This window comes from Nelusetta ayraudi, unplaced genomic scaffold, assembly GCF_046127955.1.
Source record: "Nelusetta ayraudi isolate G7.1 ecotype Tasmania unplaced genomic scaffold, CSIRO-AGI_Nayr_v1 ptg000048l, whole genome shotgun sequence".
NCBI lineage: Eukaryota > Metazoa > Chordata > Actinopteri > Tetraodontiformes > Monacanthidae > Nelusetta > Nelusetta ayraudi.
In genome coordinates this window covers 15,397,711-15,414,437 of record NW_027466098.1, presented here as the reverse complement: position 1 = coordinate 15,414,437, position 16,727 = coordinate 15,397,711, and the positions used below count along the sequence as shown (strand labels likewise).

The window sequence follows — 16,727 nt, the reverse complement described above, 5'->3', positions numbered from 1 at the left end:
TCGCTTTGCAAGTCAGTACTAGTGGGCATACGAATGAAGAATTAAAGAGTTGAGGGCTAAACAAAGGAATCCCCTTCCTGAGTCAAAGATTTATGAATTGCACAAACATCAAAACAGGCAAATTTAGGGAGAAAAGTTGAATTACCTCATTTCGGAATTACCTCATCGTCCTCTATAGATTTGGGTTTTGGACTTTGAAACGAAACAAAACGTTTGAAGATCAAAGGGGGAACTTTACAAGGTCAGTTTTCCAGTGCTTCACCGTGGCTCTTCAGAGGAGGCTGAGATCTCTTTCAGCCTCACATTACGTATGCAGCCGGAGGCAGTGGGCAGTTGACACTACTTAGATCACCTGAATTATTCACCTGCAAACTTGCAAACTCACCTCAGCCACACGCCGCCGCGAATGAGCAAACGTGTAAGCGTGTTTCCGTGGGTGTCATCACCGTGGTCTAATATTTTAACATTAAAATGGAAGCAGCGTCGGGTCTCGAGCACTATTGATTCTAATCTTCCACGCGATGGAAGCGAGAGTTGGTGGTTCCCTAATACCAGCGGGTAGAGATAGTCCACAGATCAAAAGGCTCATGTCAGACCTAATTAAAAAATTATTAATTGTGCGTGTGTGTGGTACTTTAGCAGCCGCTTGCTCTGCATAATAGTGTTGCTAAATGATTCATTAAAAATCCCAGCAGCCGCCTCGGCGCTCTGTGTTGTGACGGAGGGCGGGGAGCTCAGAGATGAGAGCGAGTTTATCTTCAAAGATCGAGATGAAACAAAAAGTCTCAAAAAGGTTTAATGCAAAGAAAAAGCCGGCGTTGTGAGTTCAACCTACATGTGATGTTGGCAATTAAAAAAAATAATCAAAAAACAAATGCTGACACTGAATTCATATACGACTATACAGTGTCACCTGCTGGTGAGTAAGGCACATTTCACAGTTCTAACAGTTACTAACACAGCAAGCCGCCAACAATTGATCTCTCTGAACTAATTGCAGCAAAGACACACACACACACACACACACACACACACACACACACACACACACACACACACACACACACACACACACACACACACACACAAAGAGAGAGAGGAATAAGGAGAGAGAGCGAGAGAGCATCCCCTGAAAGAAATACATCAGAAATCTATAAATCTAATAATAATCCATAAATTCCACAAGTACACATTAGCAACATATCCGACAACAACCCCGCCTCATCACTACCTTATTTACAAAGCTTTGCGTCATTATTCTGGCTACCCTCCTCTCGCGGTAGCAGCCGACAGCTCTGAGATCATGTTTTATTTTTCGCTCTGACAGCGATGACACAACAGCTCATTTCCAAATGGAGCAGTCGCGGGTCATGTTTGCCGCCAGTAAACAATAAACTCTGGCGTCACCGGTGAGCGGACTGCGCACCGGCCACATCTGTTTGCACGGCCATTGCTGACCGGCCAATGAGTCAGATACGCCGACTTTGGACTGTGACACAGCTGAGAAAACAGTAGGGGATGTGACCCTCTTGTATCCTTTGAACAAAGAGCCACAGTTTGACAGGAAGGATTAAGAGCGCTGTGGTATTTTAATGGAAAAGATGTGGGACAAACAGCGTCTTCAAAAAAATAAAAAATAAAAAAATACCCAACTCTTCAGGAAGGCCAAATCGAAGTAAAAACCTCCAGTTCGGCTCCTCTTGACTGACACATCAAAAAGCGCTTCTCCTGCCTTAGGGCAAAACATAAGTTTGACAAAACCGCAATCACAGTCCCATCAAACAACAGTGTGGAAGACACAGTGTTGGAATTTCCACCCAGGAGGGAGACTCATCAGCAGAGTGATTTCGGCCGGACCTTTGGGAAAAGCTGAAAGAAAAAGAAAGAAAACGGCGGTCACGTGTTGCTTCTAAATAAAGGCTCCACTGACCAGAAATCACCCTTGCGGGTTTTCTTCCTCACCCCAAAGTAGTTGTTTGGGACGAAACCCTCCCTTCCAAACAGCGAGGCCCACCACCAGTCTGAGCCTTCGGGTTTCTGCAGGATGGTGACCATGTCTCCGTCTTTGAAGCTCAGCTCGTCTGCGGCCTGAGCCGGGTAGCTCCACAGAGCGTACAGCACCCCGCTGTTCTCCACGCCCAAGGCCTCCTCCACACCTGGTGTCAGCAAATAAATGAATTAAGGCAACTGATCTTGCAAAACAAGACTGCGCCAGAGGGTGATCCAACTCGCCTGACTGACAGGTGATTGTTTTATCTGTTACTCATCAACAAAATTCTATTTTTAATAATGATTCATGCTTGAGAAATTACATTTCATTATTTCAGCATTTGTGTGTGTGTATTTGACAGACTGATTAGGTACTTTTTGTCGAGACTACAATCCACCGAGTGTTTCACAGAGCAGACGTCATCGCCCAACAACATCACTGTATAAACAATCATTTTGTCATTCATTCCCTCGGTTTTACTTGTGTGTCGAGTGAGTGCTACTACACACGCCGGGTGGACTCTCCTCACCCCTCAGGAAGCTCTCGCACTCCTCGAAGCCGACGGCGTACGGGTCACATTTCTGGGAGGCGGTGGCGCCGTCGCTCTGCGTCATGGCCACCACGGCGGCTCCGTTCCTCACCAGGAACTCGCACAGATTGCGGTCATTGCAAGAGGCGGCGCAGTGCAGCGGCGTCCTGCCAGCCAAAAGAATCAGGGACTTGATGAGAAGACTCGACGACCGACGGATTGGGACTTTCATGACAAATGTTTCAGGGTTTGGTTCAAAAATGGCAGGAAGAAGAAGAACAACAGTGGGCAGCGTATCAATAAAATACAGCAGTGGAATTTACCAGCCGTGGCTGTCTGGTGCGCTGACATTGGCTCCGGAGCGAACCAGGAAGTCCACCACGTTGTAATGGCCTCCGCAGATGCCGTTGTGAAGGGCGGTGATGCCCTCGTCGTTGGGTTGGCTGGGGTCACTCATCTGAGGGAGACATTTCGTACATATTGTAACAATATGGTAGAATTCTGGGGCAGTTGGAATTTTTGTAAAATGACCCTTCATTACTTTGGTCTTTTAGATAATTCCTCATGATGTTTACATGTTGTATAGTACTTTTCTATATTATATTTCTACAGTGTTTTTAAGAAACTCTTTTGTATGAAACCCTTTTACATGTTTCTTAATATCTAAAATTTTAATATTGGCATTAAATGCCCTTGTATTTATATATATGTCTGTATTTGTCATTGAATGTCCTATTTTCTTGTATTTTTGGGCTGACACTGTAAACTGTAGGTGGCCTACTCAGATTGTTTATTTGGATTTTTTCACATTTAATTGTGGTTGTTTTCTGACAGGTGAATTGCATCAGCCAGATCAAGCCCTCCAGTCTTCCCATTGGACAATCGCATCCTTTTTGTGTTTATATATGTTCAATGCTGTGATGCTTTGTGTACGCCTGACGAAAGCTGGATGGACCAAAACGTTGCTATAATAATTTAATCAATAAAAAGACAAAACTGTGAGCGAGACACACTGGAACAAAAAAAACGTTTGGTTCATTCAGATGAATCCATGGGTACACGTGCAGGCGTGCACGCTCACCTCCTGAACAGCTTTCTGCACCGTCTCCAGCTCGCCAACCAACGCTCCGTCCAGCGCCAGGACCAGAGGGCTGAGCCGAGCTCGCCTCCCTGTGCTCTTGCGTTCCTTCGAGTGCCGCAGAATTGAATGGTAACCCTGGAGCGACAGAAATAAACCCGCTCACTTCGAGCCAAGAAAGTCACGGACGACTACGACACGCTTCAATTTTTGGTTCGGCACCGTCGTATGATCAGCTGCCCCGAGATCAACTCTTACTCTGAGGTCATGGGGAAAACTGGAGACGGTCTGAGGAGGCGGCGCAGGAGGCATGGCATAGTCCTCTCCATCTGAAGAGCTGTGTTCGCTCCCTTGCTCCCCCTTGTGGCTGTGCTCCTTCTGGCGGAAAAGCTTGTCGATGAGCGTTTTGTACTGGTTGGGCTGGTAGTGCGAAGCGTGCTTCAGGGGCTGTGAATAGTCGACGGAGCCCCGCCTCTTGAGCGCCCGGGGAATCTGCGATCTGATGCGGAGCAGCTCCTCGGTTATCACTTGGTCCTGGGCCTCTGGCGCCACCACTGGTTGCAGCCTGGTAGGGCTGAGGGGTCGCGGGGCAGAACCCTGCTGAGGTTTCCTGTCGCCTTCCGGCGAGCTGGGGCTCTCTACGATCGCAGGCATGCGATGCGCAAACTCCAGCCGCTCCAACTCTGCGTCGATGTCCCCGGGGTTCAGGGCTGCAACAAGACAAACCAAAGTACATTTAAAAACTGTGGAAATTAGAATGCGCTCTGCTAGAAATGTGGCGTACCATCGCTGTATATCCCCGGCTGTCTCAGCTCAGGTGGGAACAGCTGCTGTGGGAAGTGAGGCTGGTTGAAAAATTCCCTAGGCATGGGCATCACAGGCTGGTAGGGACCTTGATCAGCTTCTCCCGCTGCTCTGTCTCTGCCAGTCATCATGCCGCCCCAGTGGGGGTTCTGCAGGCGCATGATGACGGACAGGGGGATGGGCTTGTGCTGACGGGCCTTCACAGAGGTCGGGGGAATGGAAATACGCGAGACGATTGGCTGCATGTTGTAGGGGGAATGTGTTGGGGACAACACGTCCGGAGTGACTTCCAAACGCACGTTGCGGGGAAGTGAACCATGGGAATACTGGTGAGGTTTAGAGCGACGATCCTGGAAAAAAAAAGAAAGGGATTCTCATAGTGGATGCTATGACAGGGGGCCAGTGGTGGTGTAAGATAATTGTATGATGATTCCTATGCGACTTTTTTAGAAATGTATAAATATAACATTTTAAGTGATTGAAAAATAGAAAATATCAAAATTGAACAGAGAAAATAGATTAGAAAAACAGATCAACAGATGCTTTCAGCGGTTAATGTGTGTGAGATAAAGTATATTCAGTTCAGCTGGCTATGTTTCTTTTTATTTCATGAACACAACAAAGTTTGCACTAAAAATAAGTTTACATTTGAATGGTGATACAGATTTACATTTGATGAATGTATTTTGGTAATATTGAATCACTTAATTAAACTCAATCAATGTTAATGTTGTTAATGTTAGTTATAGTAGAAAGGGATACACAGAAAAGGGCCAAAAAAGTTTGAGACCCAACAGAGCTTCTCAAGAATTTAAATGGACCAGCCTTTGACTTTCGGCCTCCAAGCTAAGCCATCGACACAAATCTCTTGAACAGCCTCTGAAAAAGTCTTTCTTTTAACAACACCCACCATTTTGGGGCTCCGGGCTAGAGGAGGTCCGTCCAGATCCGATTCTCTCCAGTTGCTGTTTGGCACAGATGGGCGCAGCCACTCAGTCTCTGTAACAGGGCAGTGTTAATTTAGAGATCAGACACCTTAATGTAGGTCACTCAGTGTGTCAGTGTGCCAGCACGGGGTGTCTTCAGTACACAACTTGTCGCCAGAACATGAAAAATATGGAAAAGACATTAAATGCTGAGGGTGTGGAACAAGGCTGATAAATTTCAACTAACTGTCATAGGTGTGGTGAGGCTTCCTTTCATAGGACACGTCTAGATCTGTCTCGTTCCACTTGCTCAGATTCTTTTTTGGCTGCACGCCCTCATCTGGGAGGGAGAGAGAGAGAGGAAGAGACGACAAAGAGACAATGTAAAGCAAATAGAGCGAAGACAGAGGGGAGACGGGGAGAAACGGACAAAGCAAACAAGCCTAAAGCGTCTCATTTTCAAAGAACAGCGAGACGTGAGGCCAGGAGGAATTCACTTCCTTGACGGTGGTGGTATTGTTACACAACACACTCTGTAAGAAGGAGGGTGCATTGTATTTTCTACTTTCTCACAGCAGGCAGAAGATAGATAGATAGATAGATAGATAGATAGATAGATAGAAGATAGATAGATAGATAGATAGATAGACTTTTTGACTTTTAAATACACTTTATTTTACACATCCTGGCAAACAATGTTTACGTATTAATTAAAAAAGATTATTCTAGATAGATAGATAGATAGAGATACAGTAGACAGAAAGATAGACGTATAGATGGATAGATGGATGTATAGATAGATAGATATTGATACAGTAGCTAGATACATATAGATACAGTAGCTAGATAGATATAGATACAGTAGATTGATAGATACAGTAGATAGATAGATAGATAGATAGATAGATAGATAGATAGATAGATAGATAGATAGATGGAGACCTGGGTAACCGCAGTCACTTACCACTATGGCGATGCATAAAGTTTCGTGGCAGCGTGTTGGACATGGGGTGATTGAAAGATAAAGGGGAGGGGCTTCTGTCGGGTCGGGGCGACCTGCGGCCCATGGAGCCTGTGTCATAGGGGCTCAGCAGGTTGAGGGAGGTGTGGAAGGGGGCCGACCGAGGTGAGGTGTCAAAGGTGGAATCTGTGGGACTCGGAGAGGGACTCCTCTCCATGTAACTGCTTGAGCCCCGGGGCACCCTGTCGTACATGGTGGAGGTCGTCTGTTTAGGGCTGGGAGGGGCCTGTCTGAGACTGTGCAGACCGTACAAGTGACTGTCGGAGCTAACGTGAGGCAGCGCCTCCCTGTGGACCTTGGGGGACGACAGCGGGCTGATGCTGCGGGAGATTTTGGGGGAAGACGGAACATATTGATTGCTGGTAATGTAGTCCAAGGAATGAGTGGAAGATGCGCTGGGAGAGAAAGGTGGCAAGGGGGAGTGGGTGTTGTTGTTATTTCCACTCGACTCCCATGTAGTGTTGTGGCTTGACTGCTCGGGGTACTGCGGCTTATCTGTGATGATTGTAGGGAGGGACTGCAGAAAAAAATATAATGATATAAATCAAACACTGGGCACAGAATATGTGATGGCATAAAATGTTTATTTCATCAGACTTCAAAGTTTTGTAACAGAGCAGGTAAAAAAAACCCAACTGCAACTGCTTTGGCATTTTAGCGAAAGTGGAAATGGAAGTAAGACAGAAGTGGAAGTAAAAATTCAGATTTGGGATTCATTAGTCGCAGAGGGCTATTCATTTTTGCATCTGTGTCTGTCTGAATTCCCTTTATTAAATTCAAATGATCCCACCATCATTTATGCTGATTATAGAGGTGGAAAACAATAAAAAATTAATTGGGTAAAATAAAGACACTATAAATCAAAACATAATTACCAAACATTTGAAACGAATGGCCAAAACAGGAAATTGAATACTGAGTATACGTGTGTACCTGGGATGCAGAATATGTGTCGTTGTTGTTGTTTGTGGAAACCCCTTGCAGCAGTGAGTTGAACTCTTTCGACAATTCGTCTGCTGTAGCCAGAGATGCACTCAAGTCGTCGTTTATGGACTGGACTGAATGTAAGAAAACAAAAAGAAAAAAGAGAAGCCACAGAGAGTCAGCATCAATTAGTGAGTACAAAAACACTGAGGCGAAAAGATCGAAGCAACTCACACAGCACGTTGCTGCCATAACTTGTTTGGGAGCTCATGGCTATGACGAAGCAGCTACCAGCTCCTGAAAAAAAGAGAAAAAAACAGAGACACGTGTTAGGATTACAGTCACTTTCAGTCAGTTTATGTGGAATGAACTGGCCGTAGTCGCCGCTGCGTCAGAACAGTCATGTATGAACACACTGACTCACAGTCTGGCATCACAGAACCAATGTTCACACTGCTCCTAGTACGTGATGTCAACCCTTTCACTCTTGACGAAGACTGTCACTTGACAGACAGCCAACATTTCCTCTACATACGCACATTCGGAATGCACTTCGTGTTCAAACATGTCCCTTGCCTCGAATTTGGCAGAGCCGCAGAAATCCCTGCAGGTGCTTTTGTATTGTTTCTGGTGACCGCTCACTACGCACGGTGTCATCACAGTCCACACGGACCCCCGTGGCTGAGTCCACCTGCTGACTCATCCCTGATTTGTGAAACCAGGTGTTGCAACTTAAGGTTGCACGCCCATGACTGATCCAACCCAATGCTAGTTTCAGGCAAACAGGCGTGATACACGTCAACAGACTGGGTGAAAGATTACACTCCACACGGCAGCCTTTGCCAGTGAGTAAATACCGCAGATGGCCAAAATAAGAAGTAAAAATAGCCAAAAAGATAATCCTCATTCAAAAAATTCTGTTAATCATATTTCAGCCAAAGGTGTGATGTTTTTGAGTAGTAACAGCATGCTTTTTTTTTTTTTTTCGGAAAAGCTAAGGAGCCTCACGGCATGAATATGGTATCTGCATTGTAAAATTCTAATGAAATCCAGTTGCAATACTTGTTTTTAATCCGGGCAAACAGGAGGTGGATGAGGTATGCATTGTCTTTCAAGGGTTGTATGAGCTGGGCTGTGACATACTTTACTGAGAGCGCTGATAATGATGTGTTAAACACAGAAAAAGGCAAGTTTAATTATTACATTTACAACAACAAGCTTTTTGTTTAGGGTAGGAAAGTGATTTAACTCATCTAATTTGATTGTAAATGAAGTTCTAACAAACTTAAAGCAATTCTTAACGCTGCTTAATTTTTGTTAGTCTAGTCCTCTGGGGGGGCGTATTAGAAATAAGGAAGATTCAGGCATCACTTTTGAAAAAATGAATTCCTTGTGAAACTCTGCGCTGTGTGGTTTCCAGATGATCGTACTTTTTTTTTTTTTTATCAAGGGTTCCAATAACACTTCAACAAATTTTTAGTCGTAAAAAAGTCCAACATTTGTGAATAAAACTTTACAGGAGAGAAACTTTACAAAGAATGAGACAGTGCCTTGTTTTTCTAAGCGTTGCAATTACATCACACCGTTCTGTCAATATTTGCATGGTGGGGACCAAGAATTCCAAAATGCAGTTTAATCACATGTTTATCAGCGTGTGCCCTGAGTGGACACATGCCACTGTGGATTTGGCTGAACAGAGAGTGAAGGTGAGGTCAGACCCTTTCACTGTTCAAAACAGTGTCCTGCTGTTGTTGCTTGCACCAAGTGTGCAGTGACTGCTTCTTGGTGAACCGTGGCAATTAATTTTCTACTTTAAAAAAAAACAAACACTTTAACCATGTTGTGTTCCATAACATCCTGCCAGTTCTGTCCAAGTTCACGACCGACTAAAGTTCAGGTCAGAGGATCTGGAAACATGGATGGCCGCGAAGTCCCAATCCCAGCAAGACAAACCCCCTTGTAACTTCATTAGCCACCCTTCCTTCCTTCCTCCCTTCCTTGAAAAAGAATGGACCATATGCTGATAAATTCTGAGGAGAAAATAATTTAAAACTAGACAAGAAAAAACTCCCACAAACATGTCTTGTACATGATATCCAAGACATGTATTTGTTCACCACTGTCAGCTGTGGATGACATACACAAACAAGCCTTCCAGCAACTGTCACTTGTATCTCTCTTTATGAGTTCCTGACACCTTTGTAAGCACATTCCTAGGCCACTGAGCGACGGATTTACAGCTGCTGGGACGGTCCCTGCTCCGAGAAACTGGTTGCTATGTGTTGCCTCAACTCTCAGGGCTTGAATGTGTCTGATTTACAATCGGGGACACAATCGCAAATTGTAAATCAGGGCCCCCCAAACTAACAGACAAACATTTTACTTTCGAAATGAATTTACTTTTTGGTCACCACCTCGAGGACTTATTGTGAAAGGTAAAGAACAGACAAGGAATAAAAACCCAGTGTTCTGCTGCAGGAGGCTGTAAACAGAGGGCTAAACGTGCTCCTTACTGGAAACCTATATGGATTTGAGGATGCTTCATTGTCAGAGGCGAAAAGGAGTATCAGAAGTAATCATCAAACAGGAGTGCGGCTTATTATGGCTGTTCTTCACACCCACCGTGTTCTGTCTTGTAACGTGGTTATTTCTTGTCTGGCTCGAGGCTGGTACAGGCTCACATTCCTCCCCACTTCTCCCCGTCAGGCACTATGGTTCACACGCAGCTAGACGACGCTTATCTTTGTCAAGAGCAGCTAGCATTAAATGAGATTACGCTCTCACTGACTAACAAAGGTCAGGATGATCACTCACTCGCTAAAACTCTCCCCTTACCGTCCCACCCATCCGTTCGCGCCGCCCCTTCGCTCCTTCCTGTACCCCTCTTCATGCTATCAGGCGTCGTGTGTTTCCTCTTGGAATTTTGGAACACAGTTAACTTTACAAGTGAGAATGTTTTCTTTAAGATGACACCAATTCAAAAATGGGCGTTGTCTTTGAACGAACGGAGTAGAAATCTATTTAACGGCGAGATTGTTGGTGGCGACTGCTTTAGCTGTGCTTTTATTGTGCCGGGCCTGCTCATCCACTGCAGCACTTTGGTTAAGTTTCCCAGGAATAGTTTCAAGGAAAACCTCATGTTCACTTTCCTTCCAGCTCCTTCCCGATGCTTTGATTACAGTCCCAGCTGGTTCCAACATTTCATCAAATAACAATTAGCTCTCCAGAGCGGTAAAGCCAAAATGAAATCCACAGGAAGGAACCACACTGGCGCACTCAACAAAAACCGCTGGTTACCCCAGCATAGCAATCATTTAAATGTTGGGATACACAGAGACTTTGTTAATGGTCACTCAGAATAGCATAAACCTTGTGGCAAGCACAAAGCAAGAAAAAAAGAGTATTAAAAGATGATACGACTCTATAGAATGGAAGGTTGTGTCAAACAGTCCTTTCTATTGATTTACTGTACCAACAATTCCAGAAATGTGGCCCTGTGTCACATCCTTCTCCCTGAAGTTTCTGGCTCAGGTTCTATTTATTCTCAGCAGGGGATTTTGTTTGAGACCAGGGGACAAAAGGAGCTGCCTTGGAAACAGAAAATGTTTCCTTTGTGGCCTCTCTTTAGTTTTTTCCCCCCCTACAGCTCAGCTACATGTCAACAAACAAGACAACAAAATCATGTTGCAAAAGGTTACCAAAGCTGTTGACGCTCTCAACGGCAACAATTTTAGGTGGCCATGACGCAATCAAAGGGAAACCTGAACAAAGTGCACGTTGAAACGAGTTTGTTCCCAAGCTTACGCACAAAATTCCTGCAGGAATGCAGGACACAGGCCATTTCAAACAAACAAAAAATGAAAGTGTGAAAAGTAAAGGCAGAAACAAACATGATGAACGAGGTGTCCACATACTTACTTCCGTGCAATGGCTGACTACGGTTCAAAGTGACGGTGTGAAACAAACTGTTGGAATCTCTGGATTTTTGACAGAAGATTAAGGCCACGGGTGACAGGAAATGTGCAAATACAGGAGGGAAGTACGGTGCACAACTGGGCTGCAGTGCAACAAAAGGCAGATCATACATTCATGATTTTGACTTCACTATTTACCCCAACAACCAGTCAAATGCCACACAAATGAACTGACTTACCGCAGTGCTACAGTTAATCTTGCTGTAGTTTAACGTGCTTTGCATTTTGTGGCAAACTCCCTGCTCGGGTGACCTTCTGTAAATTTCTCACATACTAATCACTCCCTGCACTTTTGTTGTCAACAACCGTCGACTCATCTAACTCCAAAACCCCACCCATTCCACTGTATTTTAGACACTACACCCCCCCCCTCTCCCCCAGGTCAAAACTATTTAGTGACTCTTGGCTTATATAAACACACAAGACACGCATAGCACATTGTTCATGACATGCCTGATCCACCCATAATGAAGATAATTATTAATCTGAGGAGACATCTAGTCTACTTGAACCGTGTAGGAAACAATAGATTTTTCAGAGACGTTAGTAAGTGATTCATCTGCAGTGCAGCCTTGAATTTTTCAATGCATGATGCCGGCGACTCTCCCACCTTTACACTCCGCTTCTACAGCAGCACATTGCGTTCGTCTCAGGAATCTCGCAGCCGTGCAACAGTTTCAGCGAGTTACATGCTCTATTTACTACTTGCAGAATGTGCTGCACAAGCAGAGGTACAAAGAACCAGGGCCGCCATCCAAAATGTTTTATGCATTACGCATCAAAGTATGTGCCCAGTTTTTCGTGTGTCTGTATGATGGCTGCAGTCATAAATGTGACAAACTGTGCTGGCGGCAGCAACAGGTTACAGCAAGTGTACTGTACAATGCAACCCAGCTGGTTTCAACTGAGATCCTGCACAGTATACTGTACATAGGTCGAGAAGTGAAGCTGCTTCGACAATAATGCCTGTGCTTTTGTGCTTGCTGGCGGTGACAGGTAGTACTGTATTTAGCAGTGAGCGCAGCAAGAGGAAAATAGCCTGGCTGGCACATTTAATCATTGTGATAAACCTAATCCTGTGATATCTAAAATTGCAGTTATTACACCTCCCACACGGTTCACACCAAGTTTCATGTTCAACAATAATGTTGCATACACGGTTCTAAAAAGTCGTCTGAGCAGACGGAACTAGAGAAGTCACATATATCTGGCCAAACTGACGTGGGCGCAGTGTGCGATTGACTGTGATTGTAGGCTGACTGGTGAAAGGTCTACATCCGTCCATCGGTTTCACTTGATCTTTCTTCTGTGGCTTGTAGATTGAGAGACATGCCAGACTCGGGGCTTCACATCTGGTTTACATTTAGACGAGAGAAAGAGAAAGAGAGAGAAAGAGAAAGAGAGAGAGAGAGAGAGAGAGAGAGAGAGAGAGAGAGAGAGAGAGAGAGAGAGAGAAAACTCCTCCTCGCTTCCACCAGAACTTCTGAATGAACAAGGGAACGGCGGAAGGAAAGAACTGTACTGAAACTTCGAAGGACCAACCGCTTTCTTTGCTTAACTAAAGAATCCGTCGCCTGTACAGGCAGAAGTCAACTGCACTGATCCAGCGTTTTACCTTTGCCTCACACCGGAGGCGCATTCTTTCGCACGTAGACAGGACAAGGTGGTGCGGAAACAAGGAAAAACATTAAACAAACAACGTACCTCTGAGGACGAGCGGAAGACGGTGTTTTGATCGTCAGTCCAAATGTTTGGAACGAAACTTTGCTCTCCGATTTAAACCTCTTCTCGTGCTTAGTCTGTGCTTGTCCCTGCTGGCGGTTCCTCCAGACATGCAGTCATAGCTGCGCACAAGGTTTACTTATTTTAGCTGAGTCCAACCCCTTTGGCTCTCCCTGCTGCTCCCCCCCCCTCTCTCTCTCGCCACTCCGCTTTTGTAACCCGAGCCAGGTGTTTCTGCCACACTGGCCGGAACAGGTTCTTTACCTGTGCGCCGCACGCCGGTGAAATGACATGTTTTGCATGCGGGGAAGAAACAGAGCTGAGCTGAGTGTGTCATAAGCTGTCCTGCTAATCATGTTTTAAAAAGTTAGAGGTTTACAGGGGGTTGGGTTTGCGAGTTTATTTGAATTGAAATTGAAAGTTTGTTACATTTTTATGACGTTTTTTTTTTTTTTTTTTTTTTTTTTAATGACGATTACATGTAGTAATAATAACAATGCTAAAACGCATTTTTAGCACATACGATCACAGTTGAGTCTTTTTTTGGGGGGGAACAATACTATCAACTCTAACATTAGTTAACCAGGACAGTCCGGTTTAGTGCCATCACATCTCTCGCTTATATTATCGTGATTTTTTTTTAAGTTATTTTTTTTTAATTAGGTTTTAAATTCAACTGATTACAAAAGAGTACAATGCGTAGAATAATTTGACACAAAATATAATTAAAGATACAATTAACCTTGTCTTGTGATGTCGTGTTTTCATAATCAGGATCCGTGAAAAAAAGAAAGGAAAAGAAAAAGAGGGGAGTGGGTTGTTCATATTATCTAAACCCTGTTGTGATAATCATGTTGAAAACAAATTATTATTAATGACTGCGCTGTAACCTACTTATTTTTATTTTTAAATGATTGCAAAGCCTTATCAAATATATTATAAATTATAATTTAAAATTCATTAAAGACAAAAAAACAAACAAACAAAAACCACGGCGACTTGGCTCTTATTCCAAAATGATAGCCACTTTGGCTTTATTATTACGTTCTCACGGTGAAAGGCACGCGAAGGATTGTGTCAATCACTTGACGTCATCGCAGAACCTCAACTGGCCCCGCCCTACAGTGTCAAGCGTTTCCGCCAAGATGGTCGTCGGTGCCTTTCCCATCGCTAAGCTTCTGTACCTCGGAGTACGGCAAATGAGCAAGCCTGTCGCCAACCGAATCAAAGCGGGAGCCCGGAAAAGCGAGTTCTTCAAGACCTACGTCTGCCTACCACCAGCTCAACGTAAGCACCAACTGACAGCAGCTAACGATGACCGCTAAGCGTTCAGTGTCAAACAGTGGTGGGGAAAGCGGAAACGGGGGAAAGATCCACAACAACCAATCAGAGTGGGATTGCTTGAGTCATTACCGAATCATCAACCCGCTGACTGCTAGCCTGACCAATTGGAGCTTGAAAATGAAAGAGAGGGTGGGGCTTGTTTGTCATGAACGGTATAGCCTTTGCTAATAAACCTGTGTGAACTCGTTTTCGGACAGAAATTAAAGACCATCTACGTTGGAAATAATTTCTTCACAATAATATTAATATAGTTCAGTAAAAGTATTGCGTAGATTTTATTCACACTATATTTCTAACTGTCAGTGGATTGCGCGGCATTCTATTACCACTTTGAAAACGTTACGCACCTTCAGATTTGATTTGCCTTCCGTTTTCTTATTTTACTGTCGTTACGTTTATGTTATTATCAGTGACTTTCATAGTATTTGATCGCAACTTAATCTCTTGTATTATTACGCTGGCGAAATGTGCAAATTATTGTAGTATTTTACCGCTTTTTGTATTCTATATGAACAACATTACATAAATTGGAATATACATACTGTACCAACAAAACATCAAAACAATATGGAATTAACTAATTTTGAACTAATGTGGCCACTAATGCGGCTGTAAAATGTTGAACTTGTTTTTTTTAGGTTAGACTATTTCCAAATCTGTATTTATTGTCAGGATATTGTCTGGATACATTGTTAAATTGTGCACACATCTTTTGCAGTTTACCACTGGATTGAAATGAGAACAAAGATGCGGATCATGGGCTTTCGAGGTTCCACCATTAAACCTCTGAATGAGGATTTGGCTGCGGAGCTGGGTGCAGAATTGCTTGGAGAGGCAATCATTTTCTTCATTGGTGGCGGATGTATGTTGCTGGAGTACAGCAGGCAGAGCACCAACTCTCGCCGGAAAGAAGAAGAATTGAATGCGACCATCACGGGCCTACAGACTCAAATTGCAGAGCTGGAACTAACCACAGAGACTATAGATGCTCAGTTGAGAGAATTGAACAGGCAACTGGTATCCATTCCTGTCCCCAAGAACAAATGATTAAATTGATGCTTTTCTTTAGCTTGTGCTCCTCTTACCTGGTCTCTGTGTGAAGCAACGAGAGTGCACAGCCATGGCACTGCCATAAATACAGCCTGTCAAAATTATGAGTCTGAGATGGACATAAGCATATCTGTGTACTGCTGTTTGGGGTGCATCATTAGCTCATGTATTGAGCGATAGCTCTGAAAATGATTGCTATGATATTCATAGTGTGATTCTATTGTTGATCTTGCATGTAAGGTTAATAATGACTACACAAAATAAACAGCAGAGGGCAATGAAGAGTTTAGTGTTCATAGATTCTAACAATATGACTCTTTTTTTTTTTCTGAAGATACATTATTAGATCTATTTAACTGGTGGGAAGAACATGTATTTTGGCACTAATTACCTTCAGTGTCCTCTGCCTCAGTCCTTTTCCCCAGCTCACCTGATAGCACATTAGGAGCAGTAATTTGACAAAATAAACATCTGGCTGAATTATTGCTTTATTTTGAATAGTCTGTATTACTACAGTTTCACTTCAATCATGTGTTATATTATTTTTTGCAATACAAATGCAAGATGTCAAAGCAACTCAAACATTGGTGTAGGATAATGATGTGCTGCTAATGACGGAAATTAATCAGACTGCTGGGAGAATTTCTTCAATTTGTACATCATTTCATGCAAGTAAATTGTGAACTATTTACGTCTTCCTCAGTGTCCTTTTTTCTTTTGGTTTTGCAGGTCGCTTTTGTTGTATTTAAATTATACTCACTTGCACTTTGCATTGTTCGCCCCTTTTATTTATTTATTTATTTTTTTTAATATTTACTTACTTATTTTTAAAGACATGGGACCACTTGCAGGTTCATCGGGATTCCTCAAGACAAAGCCACGTCAAATTTGGGGCTTCTAGCCATAAAAAATTGTCTTCCTCCAAGGTGGGGCGTGACAGAGAAAGTTTGAGAACCACTGCTGTACACACAAGACTAGGATACCTTGGTTTATTTTTTTTATTTTTAAAAATACCCTTTTCTGAGTGCTATTGCCTTGAGCCAAGTTAATCAACGACGTCGGTAAGACACCTTGCTCAAATGGCCTCATTATATGACGAGCTGCATCATGAACATAACGTGAAACAAACACAAAAGTAAAATTTAGTCTTTCAAAAGTTTTCAAACATTCAAAGTCCGTTTTGCTTCGAATGTAAATAGGGTCATTGTAAACTGCCGGAATAAGGCGGGCTTCATAGGACTTCACTTCCCATCATTCATACATTAAAAACATTGCATCACTTCCGTTTTTTGAGCGGCGAGCAGGTCGATGAGTAACAGTTAATGTTGCATTTTTGTTACATACTATTCATTTATCACGTTTCAA

General features: G+C 43.5%; 2 protein-coding genes across 3 annotated transcripts; one reads left to right on the top strand and one right to left on the bottom strand.

The window, feature by feature from the left end:
* Positions 1-778: 778 nt before the first annotated feature.
* ppp1r13l (protein phosphatase 1, regulatory subunit 13 like) lies at positions 779-13,116 on the bottom strand. Of its 2 annotated transcripts, none has more exons than XM_076036652.1 (13): positions 12,951-13,116; positions 7,507-7,569; positions 7,282-7,406; positions 6,292-6,865; positions 5,575-5,667; positions 5,312-5,400; positions 4,382-4,751; positions 3,856-4,307; positions 3,601-3,735; positions 2,843-2,976; positions 2,520-2,686; positions 1,963-2,156; positions 779-1,869 (listed from the first exon to the last, which is right to left on the bottom strand). In XM_076036652.1, exons 2-13 carry the CDS (start codon positions 7,541-7,543, stop codon positions 1,834-1,836), a joined length of 2,406 nt encoding a protein of 801 aa, XP_075892767.1. In that variant the 5' UTR covers positions 7,544-7,569; positions 12,951-13,116; the 3' UTR covers positions 779-1,833. The 2 variants fall into 2 exon arrangements, with proteins under 2 accessions (XP_075892767.1, XP_075892768.1); XM_076036653.1 differs by lacking the exon at positions 12,951-13,116 and adding an exon at positions 9,895-10,037.
* Positions 13,117-14,093: 977 nt separating this feature from the next.
* opa3 (outer mitochondrial membrane lipid metabolism regulator OPA3) lies at positions 14,094-16,053 on the top strand. The gene is made up of 2 exons (XM_076036651.1): positions 14,094-14,255; positions 15,031-16,053. The coding sequence occupies exons 1-2, from the start codon at positions 14,114-14,116 to the stop codon at positions 15,357-15,359; spliced, it is 471 nt and encodes a 156-aa protein (XP_075892766.1). The 5' UTR covers positions 14,094-14,113; the 3' UTR covers positions 15,360-16,053.
* Positions 16,054-16,727: the final 674 nt, after the last annotated feature.

Bases quoted from the DNA above. Each gene is read 5' to 3' on its own strand.
- opa3 (XM_076036651.1), top strand. From the start codon at position 14,114: ATGGTCGTCGGTGCCTTTCCCATCGCTAAGCTTCTGTACCTCGGAGTA. The intron at 14,256-15,030 runs GTAAGCACCAAC...CATCTTTTGCAG, and splicing joins CTGCCTACCACCAGCTCAAC to TTTACCACTGGATTGAAATG.
- ppp1r13l (XM_076036652.1), bottom strand. From the start codon at position 7,543: ATGAGCTCCCAAACAAGTTATGGCAGCAACGTGCTGT. The intron at 5,668-6,291 runs GTAAGTGACTGC...TCTCCCTCCCAG, and splicing joins CTTTATGCATCGCCATAGTG to ATGAGGGCGTGCAGCCAAAA. The intron at 4,752-5,311 runs GTGGGTGTTGTT...TTTTTTTTCCAG, and splicing joins TAGCCCGGAGCCCCAAAATG to GATCGTCGCTCTAAACCTCA.